The 11,941-nt window shown below is 41.2% G+C and overlaps 1 protein-coding gene across 1 annotated transcript; it reads left to right on the plus strand.

Annotated features, from left to right (window-relative positions):
• The first annotated feature begins 379 nt into the window (after positions 1 to 379).
• THOC3 (THO complex subunit 3) lies at positions 380 to 10,547 on the plus strand. The gene is made up of 6 exons (XM_060006779.1): positions 380 to 704; positions 1,503 to 1,659; positions 3,073 to 3,277; positions 6,918 to 7,079; positions 7,199 to 7,299; positions 9,678 to 10,547. Exons 1-6 carry the CDS (start codon positions 438 to 440, stop codon positions 9,839 to 9,841), a joined length of 1,056 nt encoding a protein of 351 aa, XP_059862762.1. The 5' UTR covers positions 380 to 437; the 3' UTR covers positions 9,842 to 10,547.
• Positions 10,548 to 11,941: the final 1,394 nt, after the last annotated feature.

Consider the following 11,941-nt stretch of genomic DNA (forward strand, 5'->3'; position numbering starts at 1 on the left):
CCAGCTCGTCCTTCTCCAGCAAGAAATTGAGAGCCTTCAGCTCAGAAATGTGGCTGACAGGTGGGGAGCAACCCTAGAAAAAAGGTGTTTCTGACTGACGGCGAACGGAGGTTTAGAAGAATTGCGTTGGTTTATTTCTTCGATTAAACAGGGATACAAATATATATATACCAAGTAGTAGGTAAGGGTAAAATAAACATCCTAAAAACCTCCTAACCGTTATTTGTAAGGAAAACTGAAAGTGGAACTATGACTATTTGAAAATGCAAAAGCGGGCGCGCGCTGCAGGCTGGGACTTGTAGTCCCTTCTGGATGGTCCACAGTGCGGCTGCGCGGAAGAGTGGGCGCTCTCCCGCGCGCATGCGTGCGGCGGCGGCGGCGGCGGCAGGGCCAACTGCAGTCCCGCAGTCAACCCAGCCGGTGTCAGGCAGCTTGGCATGGCGATCCCCGCGGCGTCCATGGGGCCCTCGGCGCTGGGCCAGAGCGGTCCTGGCTCGATGGCTCCCTGGTGCTCAGTGAACAGCGGCCCGACGCGCTACGTGCTCGGGATGCAAGAGCTGTTCCGCGGCCACAGCAAGACGCGCGAGTTCCCGGCCCACAGCGCCAAGGTGCACTCGGTGGCCTGGAGCTGCGACGGGCGTCGCCTGGCCTCGGGGTCCTTTGACAAGACGGCCAGCGTCTTCCTGCTGGAGAAGGACCGGTTGGTGAGCCGCTAGGACCCGGCCCAGGCTAGGGAGAAGGACTGTGGTAAAGCGAGGTGTGGTGGCAAGGAGAGAACGGGGGTGAGGAGTGTGGAGGTGAGGAAAGGGGAGGAGGGTGAAGGGGTGTGGAGACGAGGGGCGTGTGTGATGCGAGACAGAGGAGTATGAGGGTGAGGAGGGGGTGAACGGGCTGGGGTGGTAGGGGGTGAAGATGGGGATGCTGGAGAGGAGGACTGGTGGTTAGGGAAGGTGGCCGTGTGTAGGGAGTGTAGTAGTAAGGAGGTGCGAAGATGAGCGGGGAGTCGCGGTGCGGGGATAGTGAAGACGGGGGTGAGGAGGATGGATGGATGGGCGGTGAGGAGGATGGTGGGGGTGTGGGAGAGTGGTGGGGGGAATTGTGTGGTGGTGAGGGGTGGCTAGGGGCAGTGGTGGTGGGCTCACTGTGGTGGTAAGGAGGGCCTCTCTGAAAATGATAGGGCCTCCATGGCAATGAGCAGGTGGGTTGGGACCCCTTGGTGGCAGAGTAAGGGCAGAAAACCAGAAAGAAGGAGGAAGGCCAGGGAGAGCAAAAGAGTAAGGGCATTGATGTGGAACCCATCCTCAGAACAGTTCAGACTGATTGGAGAGGAAGGGAGGGAGGATATTGGAAGGAGTTTGGGGGAAGAGGCTTGGAAGGATTCGACTCTCTAATTACCCAAACTTTTGTTGGTCACAAGATAGCTCTGTTTAAATAAGGTTGAGAAGTTACATGGGGAGGCAGGTACATATGGGTGAAGTGACATCTGTATTCTGTTCTTTCAGGTTAAAGAAAACAATTATCGGGGACATGGGGATAGTGTGGACCAGCTCTGTTGGCATCCAAGTAATCCTGATCTCTTTGTCACTGCATCTGGTGACAAAACCATTCGCATCTGGGATGTGAGGACTACAAAATGCATTGCCACTGTGAACACTAAAGGTGACTATTCAGATAGTGGGCAGTAGGAAGATAAGCTACTTATAGTCATTCAACAAGCATTTTGCAAGTATCTTCTCTGTGCATGACCCTGTAGGTATAGGACATCCTGAGCTGAATAAGACAGTTTCCAGCTCCAAGGATATTAGGGTTTAGTGCAAAGAGAGAGACATATGTATAAAAAAAACACTAACGTAATATGACGTGGTCATCCTGTAACAGAGAAGTCTACAAAGTGGATACCCAGAATGGAAATGCTTAAGTCTGCCTGGGGGTGATAGGGAGGGCCTCACAGAATTTGAGCAAACTCTTAGGGTAGCCGTATAGATTTAGTGGTCAGGGTACATTGGGTGAGCAGCTCTAGCAGGGAAGAGCATGTGCAAAGGAATGGAGAATTTGGGAAACTGCTGATAGGCTAGAATGGCTGATCTTGGAATAAATGGCTTTGATGGTCTGGGAGAAAATGACCTGGAAGTTGTGCAGTACATTTGCAGACTGCTTTTCACCATGTATTACCTTATAAACATTGAGGCCCTTTATTAAATTTTATTGACTAAGATGTTATTGATTATAAGATGCATCAGTATTTTATGGACCATTAGGAAAGAAAATAAAGTTTTATTTATCATATAGTCATGATACACCGAAAATTTTGAGATGTATCCTGATGCATTCTAAGATACATTATAGGTAATAAAGTGTGAAAAAATATGCGTCTTAGAATCAGTAAAGTTGATGAAATTTTTGATTGATGTATTCAATGTGGGCTACTGGACTTTGTTGGCAAGACTTGTACCTGGAGGTGGAATGATGTGGTTTCCCCAACTAGACAACTGGTGATATGTGAGTGATTTAGGTGGTATATGGATGAACATTAGAAACTGATTGTGTATATATTTTAATGCCTACTAGAAAAAAAGAACTAGCCCATAGAATTTATTGCTAAAGTAAAGCTATTTAAGTAAAAATTTGGGGGGTCAATTTTAATAAAAATCTTGAGTGAAGAAAAGTACAGCTGTTACATGGATAGTACAAAAATTGTGAAAATGGCATGTGAATGACTGGAGTTTGGGAAGTGCTGGTGTAAGAGAGTTAGAGGCTTTGGTGTCAAGTCTGGGTTTAGATCTTGGCTCTGTTACTTCACAGCTTTGACACTTTGGCTCATTTCTCTTCCATTTTTTCTTCTGTAAAATGGGGGTAAAAAGTGTCCCTTAAAGAAACGTGAGAACTAAAGGGGGACATTTGTAGATGAATGTGCTGGACTCCCAGTTGATCTGTAAATGGTAGTTCCCTTCTGTTGACGAGGACCTTAGTGAATGAGCTCTGGCGATAGCTCTAGTTTTTCTATGATAACAAAATAAACTTCTGGAGGATTATGGACTAACATTATCTTGCTGATTGTATTTGGGTTCCCAGGGGAAAACATCAATATCTGCTGGAGTCCCGATGGACAGACCATTGCTGTAGGCAACAAGGATGATGTGGTGACGTTCATTGATGCCAAGACACACCGTTCCAAAGCGGAGGAGCAGTTCAAGTTTGAGGTCAATGAAATCTCCTGGAACAATGACAATAACATGTTCTTCCTGACAAATGGCAATGGTTGTATCAACATACTCAGGTGAGGGGTTCTAGCTGAAGGGACTGTCATATCTTTGCACTGGGTGCTGTGGTGGATACCAAGGTGAATTAGATGTGAGTCTATTCTGAAGGACCCAAAAGGACTAATACAGTTGACCTTTGAACAACACGGATTTGAACTGCTCAGGTCCACTTATATGTGGATTTTTTCAAGAGCAAATATTACAGTCCTACCTGATCCGGGGTTGGTTGAATCTGGGATGTGGAACCTCGGATACAGAGGAACCGTGGATACAGAGGACCAACTAAGTTATGTGTAGATTTTTGACTGTGCAGAGAATTGGCACCCCTAACCTTCTTGTTCAAGGTTCAACTGTAGTAATAAAGAATTCTAATCTCTCTTGAGCACCTTTGAACTAGGCCCCTTATATTTTACTGAGTCCTCAGAGAACTCCTAGGGAGTCGATGGTGTGTTTCCCATTTCACAGATGAGGATCAGGGACTCAGAGTCACTAGTCAGCTGGTGAGCACTAGAACTGGATGCACTTGGAATTATAGCTAATTCGTACCCTTAAAGTCTCCACTTAAATATCACTTCCCCTCCAGGGAAGCCATCTTCACCCCCAAGGTTAGAAACTTATTTTGTGTACTTCCTGTTGGAAGCATTTCTCATTCTACATTATAATTGCATGTTTATTTCTCTGTATCTTCCATTAGACTGTAAACTCCATGAAGGTAGGGACTGTATTTAACTTGTTTACTGTTAAATCCCTAGTGCCTAGCCCAGTATCTGCTACACAAAATTAGGATCTCAGTGAATATTCTCTAAATGAATGAAACTGTGGAATTGAAATTGAGATCTGTCTGATTCTGTTCTTTCTGTTATCTTGGGTGAGCAGTGCAAGGCAGAGTGAAATAGGCTCTGTGTGAGAGGCTGGGAGTTTGCTGTAGAATCCCAAGGAAAGAAGCTTATATTGATTGTGGCAGTTGGGGGTTGAAGGAGGCAGCTTCTGAGCTTGACCTTGAAAGATTAGTTGAATTTTAAGAATCAGCAAAAGGGAACTGCACAATGGACAAAACAAGTGATAATTAGCATGATTTATTTAGAGAGTAGTTGGTAGATCAGGGTTGCTGGGAGTGGTGGCAGGTAAGGTGTCTGAAGAGAGACGTCCTGAAACGGGAAGATAAAGCTGAAGTATAATTTGAGACCAGGTTATTTGGGTCTGGAATTCTATGCATAGCAATTTGAACTTTATTCTGTAGGCAGTGTTTTTTGTTGTTGTTTTTTTTAAGCTTTTTTATTAGAAAATAAAACAGATACAGAAAACCACGAAATATAAATGTGTAGCTTAATGAACTATTATATGCTTAACACCTGTGTAACTCCACCAGGTCAAGAAATAGCACTTTGCTGGCCACCTCAGAAGTCTTGCCATGGGCTTTGTCCTTCCTAATCAAAACTCCCTCCCCCAGAAACAGTCTTGATTTTTATATTTCTTTGTAGTTTTAGCTACCAAGTGTGCATCTCTAGATACTCTAATTTTGCCCACTTAAAAAAGTTTGATATGCCTTTTAAGTCAGCTAAACTACGGAGTCCCCCTCCATCCCTTTCTTTTACTTAGAACTTAGCTGTTGAAAAAGCAGGCTGTTAACCTGTGGAGCTTGTCCCAGTCTGGATTTTGCTGATTCCAAATGCTTGCTTATTTGTTGGAATTTAAGAGACATTTCCTCTAATCTGTTTGGTTATCCAGGAATATAGTTCATTTAGAGAAAGCAGGATAAATGGTTGATTCTTTCCCTTTGTCATTAGGTAATGAGTTAGTTCTCTATCACCTCCAAAGATGATCACCTAGGGTTTTTTAAATAAAAAAGAATCATTATGGACTCATGGATTTAAGCATGGTAGAAGTGTTTCAGTCTATCGTAATCATTATCCTTATTGAAGCTCAAATTATCTTATTTTTGGCAAATGGGATCCTCTTCAAGTTGGTTCCTGAGTCGTTTTTTCTTTTTTTTTTTTTTTGACATAATCCTATTAGTCTTCAGTTTCTTGCTCTCTGGTATGACAAGATATGCCAGGTTCATCTTGTGTTTTTCCTGCCTCAAATCTTTAATCAGAAAATTCTGAGAATTCCTGGATTCTTCTACTAGAAAATAATATTGGAGCTAGGAATGTCCATATTGTTGGGTTGACTGTTTATAGACCTTTCCAGTGGACAGAGCTAAGAAGTATATGTATTGTATATACCTTAAAGATAAGATACTTTGTGAATTCATACTGATAACTTCCAGTTAAAATCTCTTTCCTTCCAAACTGAGTGTTCTGGTTCTCAGAGATGCAGGGGATTATAGAATTTGAATATCCCATGGTTGCTTATTACCTTCATCCCTTGTTACATATACAGATATTTCAGAGTAGCAATACTACCACCACCACCACCAATATGATTGCTTAAAATAGTAAATTTTGCTTTTTGAATATGCTTTCCTCATTCTTCCTCCATTAAAAAAAATAGTCAATACTATATATTGTCAGATTATACAGCTATTACATATTATACATATTAAACATATATAATTTCCACAAGAAACTACGTATTTAACGCTCATTACCAGCCTGGTAAGTCTCGTACATCTCTAGTCACTGATTGTCAAAACTCACTTTCCAGTTTTGATTCCTCAGGAAGAGCTCAGGGGAACAAGATTCCCTGAGTTCATACTTATTATAGCTTATATACTTCTAAAATTTTAAGATACTTTATGGGGCTTCCCTGGTGGCGCAGTGGTTGAGAGTCCGCCTGCCCATGCAGGGGACACGGGTTTGTGCCCCTGTCCGGGAAGAACCCTCATGCCGCGGAGCGGCTGGGCCCGTGAGCCATGGCCGCTGAACCTGTGCGTCCGGAGCCTGTGCTCCTCAATGGGAGAGGCCACAACAGTGAGAGGCCCGCGTACTGCAAAGAAAATAAAAAGATACTTTATTATATTGTGCTTATTATTTGAACTTTTTATAATTAATAGTTTTGCTAGATATAAACATTTCAATTCATATATTCTTGCTGGTGTATCTTAAGTATGTTACTCCATTTTCTTTTCGCATAAAGTGTTACTGTCAAAAAGTCTGATGACAATCTAATTTAAAGTCCCGTAATTTTACTACTATACGTCTTCTTGTTGGTTAGTCTGGGTTCATATTCTCAGGTATGTGGTGTTTCAGTGTATTGTTTGACATCTTTTTTTTTTTTTTTTAATAAATTTATTTATTTATTTGTGGCTGTGTTGGGTCTTCGTTTCTGTGCAAGGGCTTTCTCTAGTTGCGGCGAGCAGGAGCCACTCTTCATTGCGGTGCGCGGGCCTCTCACTGTCGCGGCCTTCTCTTGTTGCAGGGCTCCAGACGCGCAGGCTCAGTAGCTGTGGTGCACGGGGTTAGTTGCTCCGTGGCATGTGTCTTCCCAGACCAGGGCTCGAACCCGTGTCCCCTGCGTTGGCAGGCAGATTCTCAACCACTGCGCCACCAGGGAAGCCCTTGACATCTTTTTATTTCAGGAAAGTTGTTTTGAAATTCCAGTCTTTGATATTTGTTCTGTTGTCTTACTTCCATTTTCTTCTTAGTGTCTCCTCTTACCGTCTTAGTACCATGGTCCTCTTGCCCCAGTTTGATTGCTGTTTGTCTTGTTTCTCAGCTACCCAGAGCTGAAGCCTGTGCAGTCTATCAACGCCCATCCATCCAACTGCATCTGTATCAAGTTTGACCCCATGGGGAAGTATTTTGCCACAGGAAGCGCAGATGCTTTGGTCAGCCTCTGGGATGTAGATGAGTTAGTGTGTGTTCGGTGCTTTTCCAGGTAAGCAACTCTGCCAGCACTTTCCTTGTTGGATAAATTTGTTTTATGTCATGTTGGGTGAAACTGGGCCCTCCTCTCACTGGGTTATTTTAATGTCTCCTCTGTCTGCTCTGTTATAGGCTGGATTGGCCTGTGAGGACCCTCAGTTTTAGCCATGATGGGAAAATGCTGGCATCGGCATCGGAAGATCATTTCATCGACATTGCTGAAGTAGAGACAGGTAACTATAATGAGACTCCTCTGTCTTTCATTTCTGGCCATCAGGCCTTCTCCTGTCATGTGTTTTCATCTCTGCTCATTACTACTTGGCCAGCATTAGTATAAATGGGTATTAGCATAAATGCCAGCATTAGCACAAACTCCTTAAGGCAAGTTTGTTTATTATGACTATTGTAGTCAGGTAATGGAGGGAGCAAAGAGTTAGGAAAGAAAGGGGCAGGTCTGAAAGAGAGTGATTAAAGAAAATATTTTACCTTTTATTCAGTTTTAATTCTTCCATTGTAACAAAATTTTTAAAATACAGAAAGGGAGAAGAATGAATGAATAAATGGATGGATGGATGAATGAGTGAATGATCCCACCATTTAAATACAACCTCTTTTAGCATTGTGGGATATTTCTATCTTTTGCCTGTATGTGGACTTAAAAAATACATATATACATTTTATAATTTAAGAAATTATTAAAATAGATGTGATTTGTTTTAAAAAGCAACAAAACAGAACTTGAAAATAGAAAAATGAGAGGTGAGTATTCATTTTACGAAAGAATTTCTCCAGATTTATTTTTTAATGTAGCTTTATTGTTTTTGGAAATACATGATACTTTATTAAAAGAATTCAAACTATAGAAAACTTCAAAGAAAGTAAAAAGCTTGACATTCCACGATTTAAAGAGTGCCACTCTTGATAGCATTTTGGTGAGCATTGTCCAGCCAGCCAGACATGCAGCGCCTTCATGTCCCCTCGTGTTCATGTGATGCAGGCATGCTCTCCTGCTGCTCCGGGGCCCTCCCTCCTCACCTGCAGGATCTTACAGCTTCTTACATGGTGATGGCTGTTGAGCTCTACTGCTGTTTTTAATGGGGTTTAGAATTCCGTTGGCTATACCAGTATATACCTAAGCTGCCCCACTCTTAGATGGCTTCTGGTCTTTACACCATTATAAATGATTCTTTGATGAGTATCATTTTACTTATGTAGTAATCCTTTTGGGTAAAATTGGGATTGCTGAGTCCAAACTGCTCACATCTTATCAGGGACCAAACTTCCTTACAGAAGAGTTATTGCAGTGTTTACTCGCAGCAGCAACGCATGCATGGAGTTAAAGGCCAAAAGGGAAATGGAAGGGGAGTAGCAGCCTCCGACACCATTTTTTATGTCTGTGTAACACAGAAATTTGCTCAGACATGTGGCTATAGATTGCCAGATCCTAGCATTATGAAGAGTGGTTAACTGTCCCTGAAATAGATTACTTAAAAAAAAAACAACTATATACAAAGCAGAAACAGACTCACAGACATAGAAAACAAACTTATGGTTTACTAAAGGGGAAAGGGAGTGGGGGGAGGGATAAATTAGGAGTATGGGATTAACAGATACAAACTACTCTAAATAAGCAACAAGGATTCACTGTATACTGCAGGGAACTATATTCAATATCTTGTAATAACCTGTAATGGAAAGTGATCTGAAAAAAAAAGAAAAAAAACAAATCAAAACTAAATCACTTTGCTGTATATGCGCTACACCTGAAACTAACACAGTATTGTAAATCAACTATACTTCAATAAAAAAATCTTCTTTATACACATACACACACATATATATATGCATATGTGTGTGTGTATATATATATAAACAGCTTTATTCAAATACAATTCACATACCATATAGTTGACCAGTTTGAAGTGTATAATTCAGTGTATCATGCATTTTTAAATCAGCACCACACTGTGAACATTTTACTACATTAATCTTAACTCTAAGGTTGAAAAAATGTTAAGCAGGACTAAAAAAAATGGCTTTGGAAAAATTATGTTTAATTTCCACAAGTAGGAAGAAAAATTTTTGGAAAAAGAAATCTATTTGCAAGTCATTGTGGTTTAGTAGAAAGATCTGTGGCTTTGGAAACAGGCTGACTTCATGTGCTGACTCTGCTGTTTCCCTTTTTATTTCCCCTGCTGCTTCTTTGAGGTGTGACTTAACTGTTCAATCACCTGTTTCTTTATAAAATGGGGTTTAAAATCATTACTTGCCTTGCTGGATTGTCATTATACTTTATTAAGATAAAGTATAATCCATCTGATTCATAAGGGGTGCTCAACAAACAGCTGCTGTTGCTGTTTTTTCAGGAAGGGTAGAATCGGGTTCAGAGCACAGGCTCTTAAGTTAACTGGCCTGCGTTCACATCCTGCTCTGCCACCCACTGCCTCGTGACCCCTCTGCGCCTCAGTGTTCTCTGCAAAACGGGGTAGTAATTGTACTTATCCTATAGGGTTATTAAGCAGATTAAATGATTTAATGTAGGTAAGTGCTTAATGAGTATGGTCTCTTATTATTAATGTATTGATTGGTTTCTCTATATTGATTTTTATAGGAGACAAGCTGTGGGAGGTACAGTGTGAGTCCCCCACCTTCACCGTGGCTTGGCACCCCAAAAGGCCTCTACTGGCATTTGCCTGTGATGACAAAGATGGCAAATATGACAGCAGTCGGGAAGCTGGAACTGTGAAACTTTTTGGGCTTCCTAATGATTCCTGATAGGGGGACCTGATGTATGGAGAAGGCCCAGGCAGAGGCAGGCTTCCATTGTATAGTTAGTTTGGTCTGTTCTCTTGGAGTTGGTGGGCACCTAAAGTATTTATAAATTGGTATAAATTATACAAGTCTTTTATCAGGCTGCCCATTCCAGTCTCCTTCGTATTTGTTATGGTAGCTGTTCCCATTCCTTGCCCCCTGCAGGAGGGCTCTGCAGTGATGACACCAGCATACCTTGTCCTGTCTTTCTGCTTTTGGGGATATGGTGGACTTTGTTGGGCTTGCTTCTGCTTGCCACCTAGTTTGAAGGGGTGGGTGAGGAAGGGTGAGACGGGGATGGAGATTTTTTATAATAAAAAAGAAATACATTTACTGTTGAGAATTGAGCATTTAATAAAACTGACTTTTTAATTATGGGACTTCTAGGACTTTAAAAATTATGGTAACATTATCATTATTATTTTCTTATTTTTTTAAATTTTATTTATTTATTTTTTTATTAATTTAATTTTTATTTATTTTTTTGTTATCCATATTATACATATTAGTGTATACATGTCAATCCCAATCTCCCAATTCATCACAAGACGACCACCCCCCGCCACTTTCCCCCCTTGGTGTCCATACGTTTGTTCTCTACATCTTTGTCTCAATTTCTGCCCTGCAAACCAGTTCATCTGTACCATTTTTCTAGGTTCCACATATATGTGTTAATATACAATATTTGTTTTTCTCTTTCTGACTTACTTCACTCTGTATGACAGTCTCTAGATCCATCCACGTCTCTACAAATAACCCAATTTCATTCCTTTTTATGGCTGAGTAATATTCCATTGTATATATGTACCACATCTTCTTTATCCATTCGTCTTGTCGATGGGCATTTAGGTTGCTTCCATGTCCTGGCTATTGTAAATAGTGCTGCAATGAACATTGGGGTGCATGTGTCTTTTTGAATTATGGTTTTCTCTGGGTATATGCCCAGGAGTGGGATTACTGGGTTGTATGGTAGTTCTATTTTTAGTTTTTTAAGGAACCTCCATATTGTTCTCCATAGTGGCTGTATCAATTTACATTCCCACCAACAGTTCAAGATGCTGCCATTTTCTCCACACCCTCTCCAGCATTTGTTGTTTGTAGATTTTCAGATGATGCCCATTCTAACTGGTGTGAGGTGATACCTCATTGTAGTTTTGATCTGCATTTCTCCAGTAATTAGTGATGTTGAGCAGCTTTTCATGTGCCTCTTGGCCATCTGTATGTCTTCTTTGGAGAAGTGTCTATTTAGGTCTTCTGCCCATTTTTGGATAGGGTTGTTTTTTTTTTTAATATTGAGCTGCATGGGCTGTTTATATATTTTGGAGATTAATCCTTTGTCTGTTGATTCGTTTGCAAATATTTTCTCCCATTCTGAGGGTTGTCTTTTCATCTTGTCTATGGTTTCCTTTGCTGTGCAAAAGCTTTTAAGTTTCATTAGGTCCCATTTGTTTATTTTTGTTTTTATTTCCATTACTCTAGGAGGTGGGTCAAAAAGGATCTTGCTTCATATTATGTCAGAGTGTTCTGCCTGTGTTTTCCTCTAAGAGTTTTATAATGTCCGGCCTTACATTTAGGTTTTTAATCCATTTTGAGTTTATTTTTGTGTATGGTGTAGGGAGTGTTCTAATTTCACTCTTTTACATGTAGCTGTCCAGTTTTCCCAGCACCACTTATTGAAGAGACTGTCTCTTCTCCATGTTTATTCTTGCCTCCTTTGTCATAGATTAGGTGACCATAGGTGTGTGGGTTTATCTCTGGGCTTTCTGTCCTGTACCATTGATCTATATTTCTGTTTTTGTGCCACTACCATATTGTCTTGATTACTGTAGCTTTGTAGTATAGTCTGAAGTCTATAGTCTAGAGTGAGAGGTTTCTATTGATTGTGTGATTGAGAGCTTAGAAACACCTTGAGGCATATTGTACTTACTAGGTATTAGGCACTGTTGGAAGGGAGGAGGGAGAGGAAGAGAAGGAACTTGAACTCCAGAGGAGAAAAGGCTATAGGGACATAAACCTGAAGCAAACTAAGCTATGGTTGATTTTTAATCACTTAAACTTGACACT

The sequence above is a fragment of the Delphinus delphis genome, chromosome 3, assembly GCF_949987515.2.
Source record: "Delphinus delphis chromosome 3, mDelDel1.2, whole genome shotgun sequence".
NCBI classification, from domain to species: domain Eukaryota; kingdom Metazoa; phylum Chordata; class Mammalia; order Artiodactyla; family Delphinidae; genus Delphinus; species Delphinus delphis.

What these genes read in the sequence shown, in the direction of transcription:
- THOC3 (XM_060006779.1), top strand. Translation starts at nt 438, where the DNA reads ATGGCGATCCCCGCGGCGTCCATGGGGCCCTCGGCGCTGGGCCAGAGC. An exon ending in TGCTGGAGAAGGACCGGTTG is followed by an intron (nt 705 to 1,502) that starts GTGAGCCGCTAG and finishes CTGTTCTTTCAG; the next exon opens with GTTAAAGAAAACAATTATCG. An exon ending in CATTGCTGAAGTAGAGACAG is followed by an intron (nt 7,300 to 9,677) that starts GTAACTATAATG and finishes TGATTTTTATAG; the next exon opens with GAGACAAGCTGTGGGAGGTA.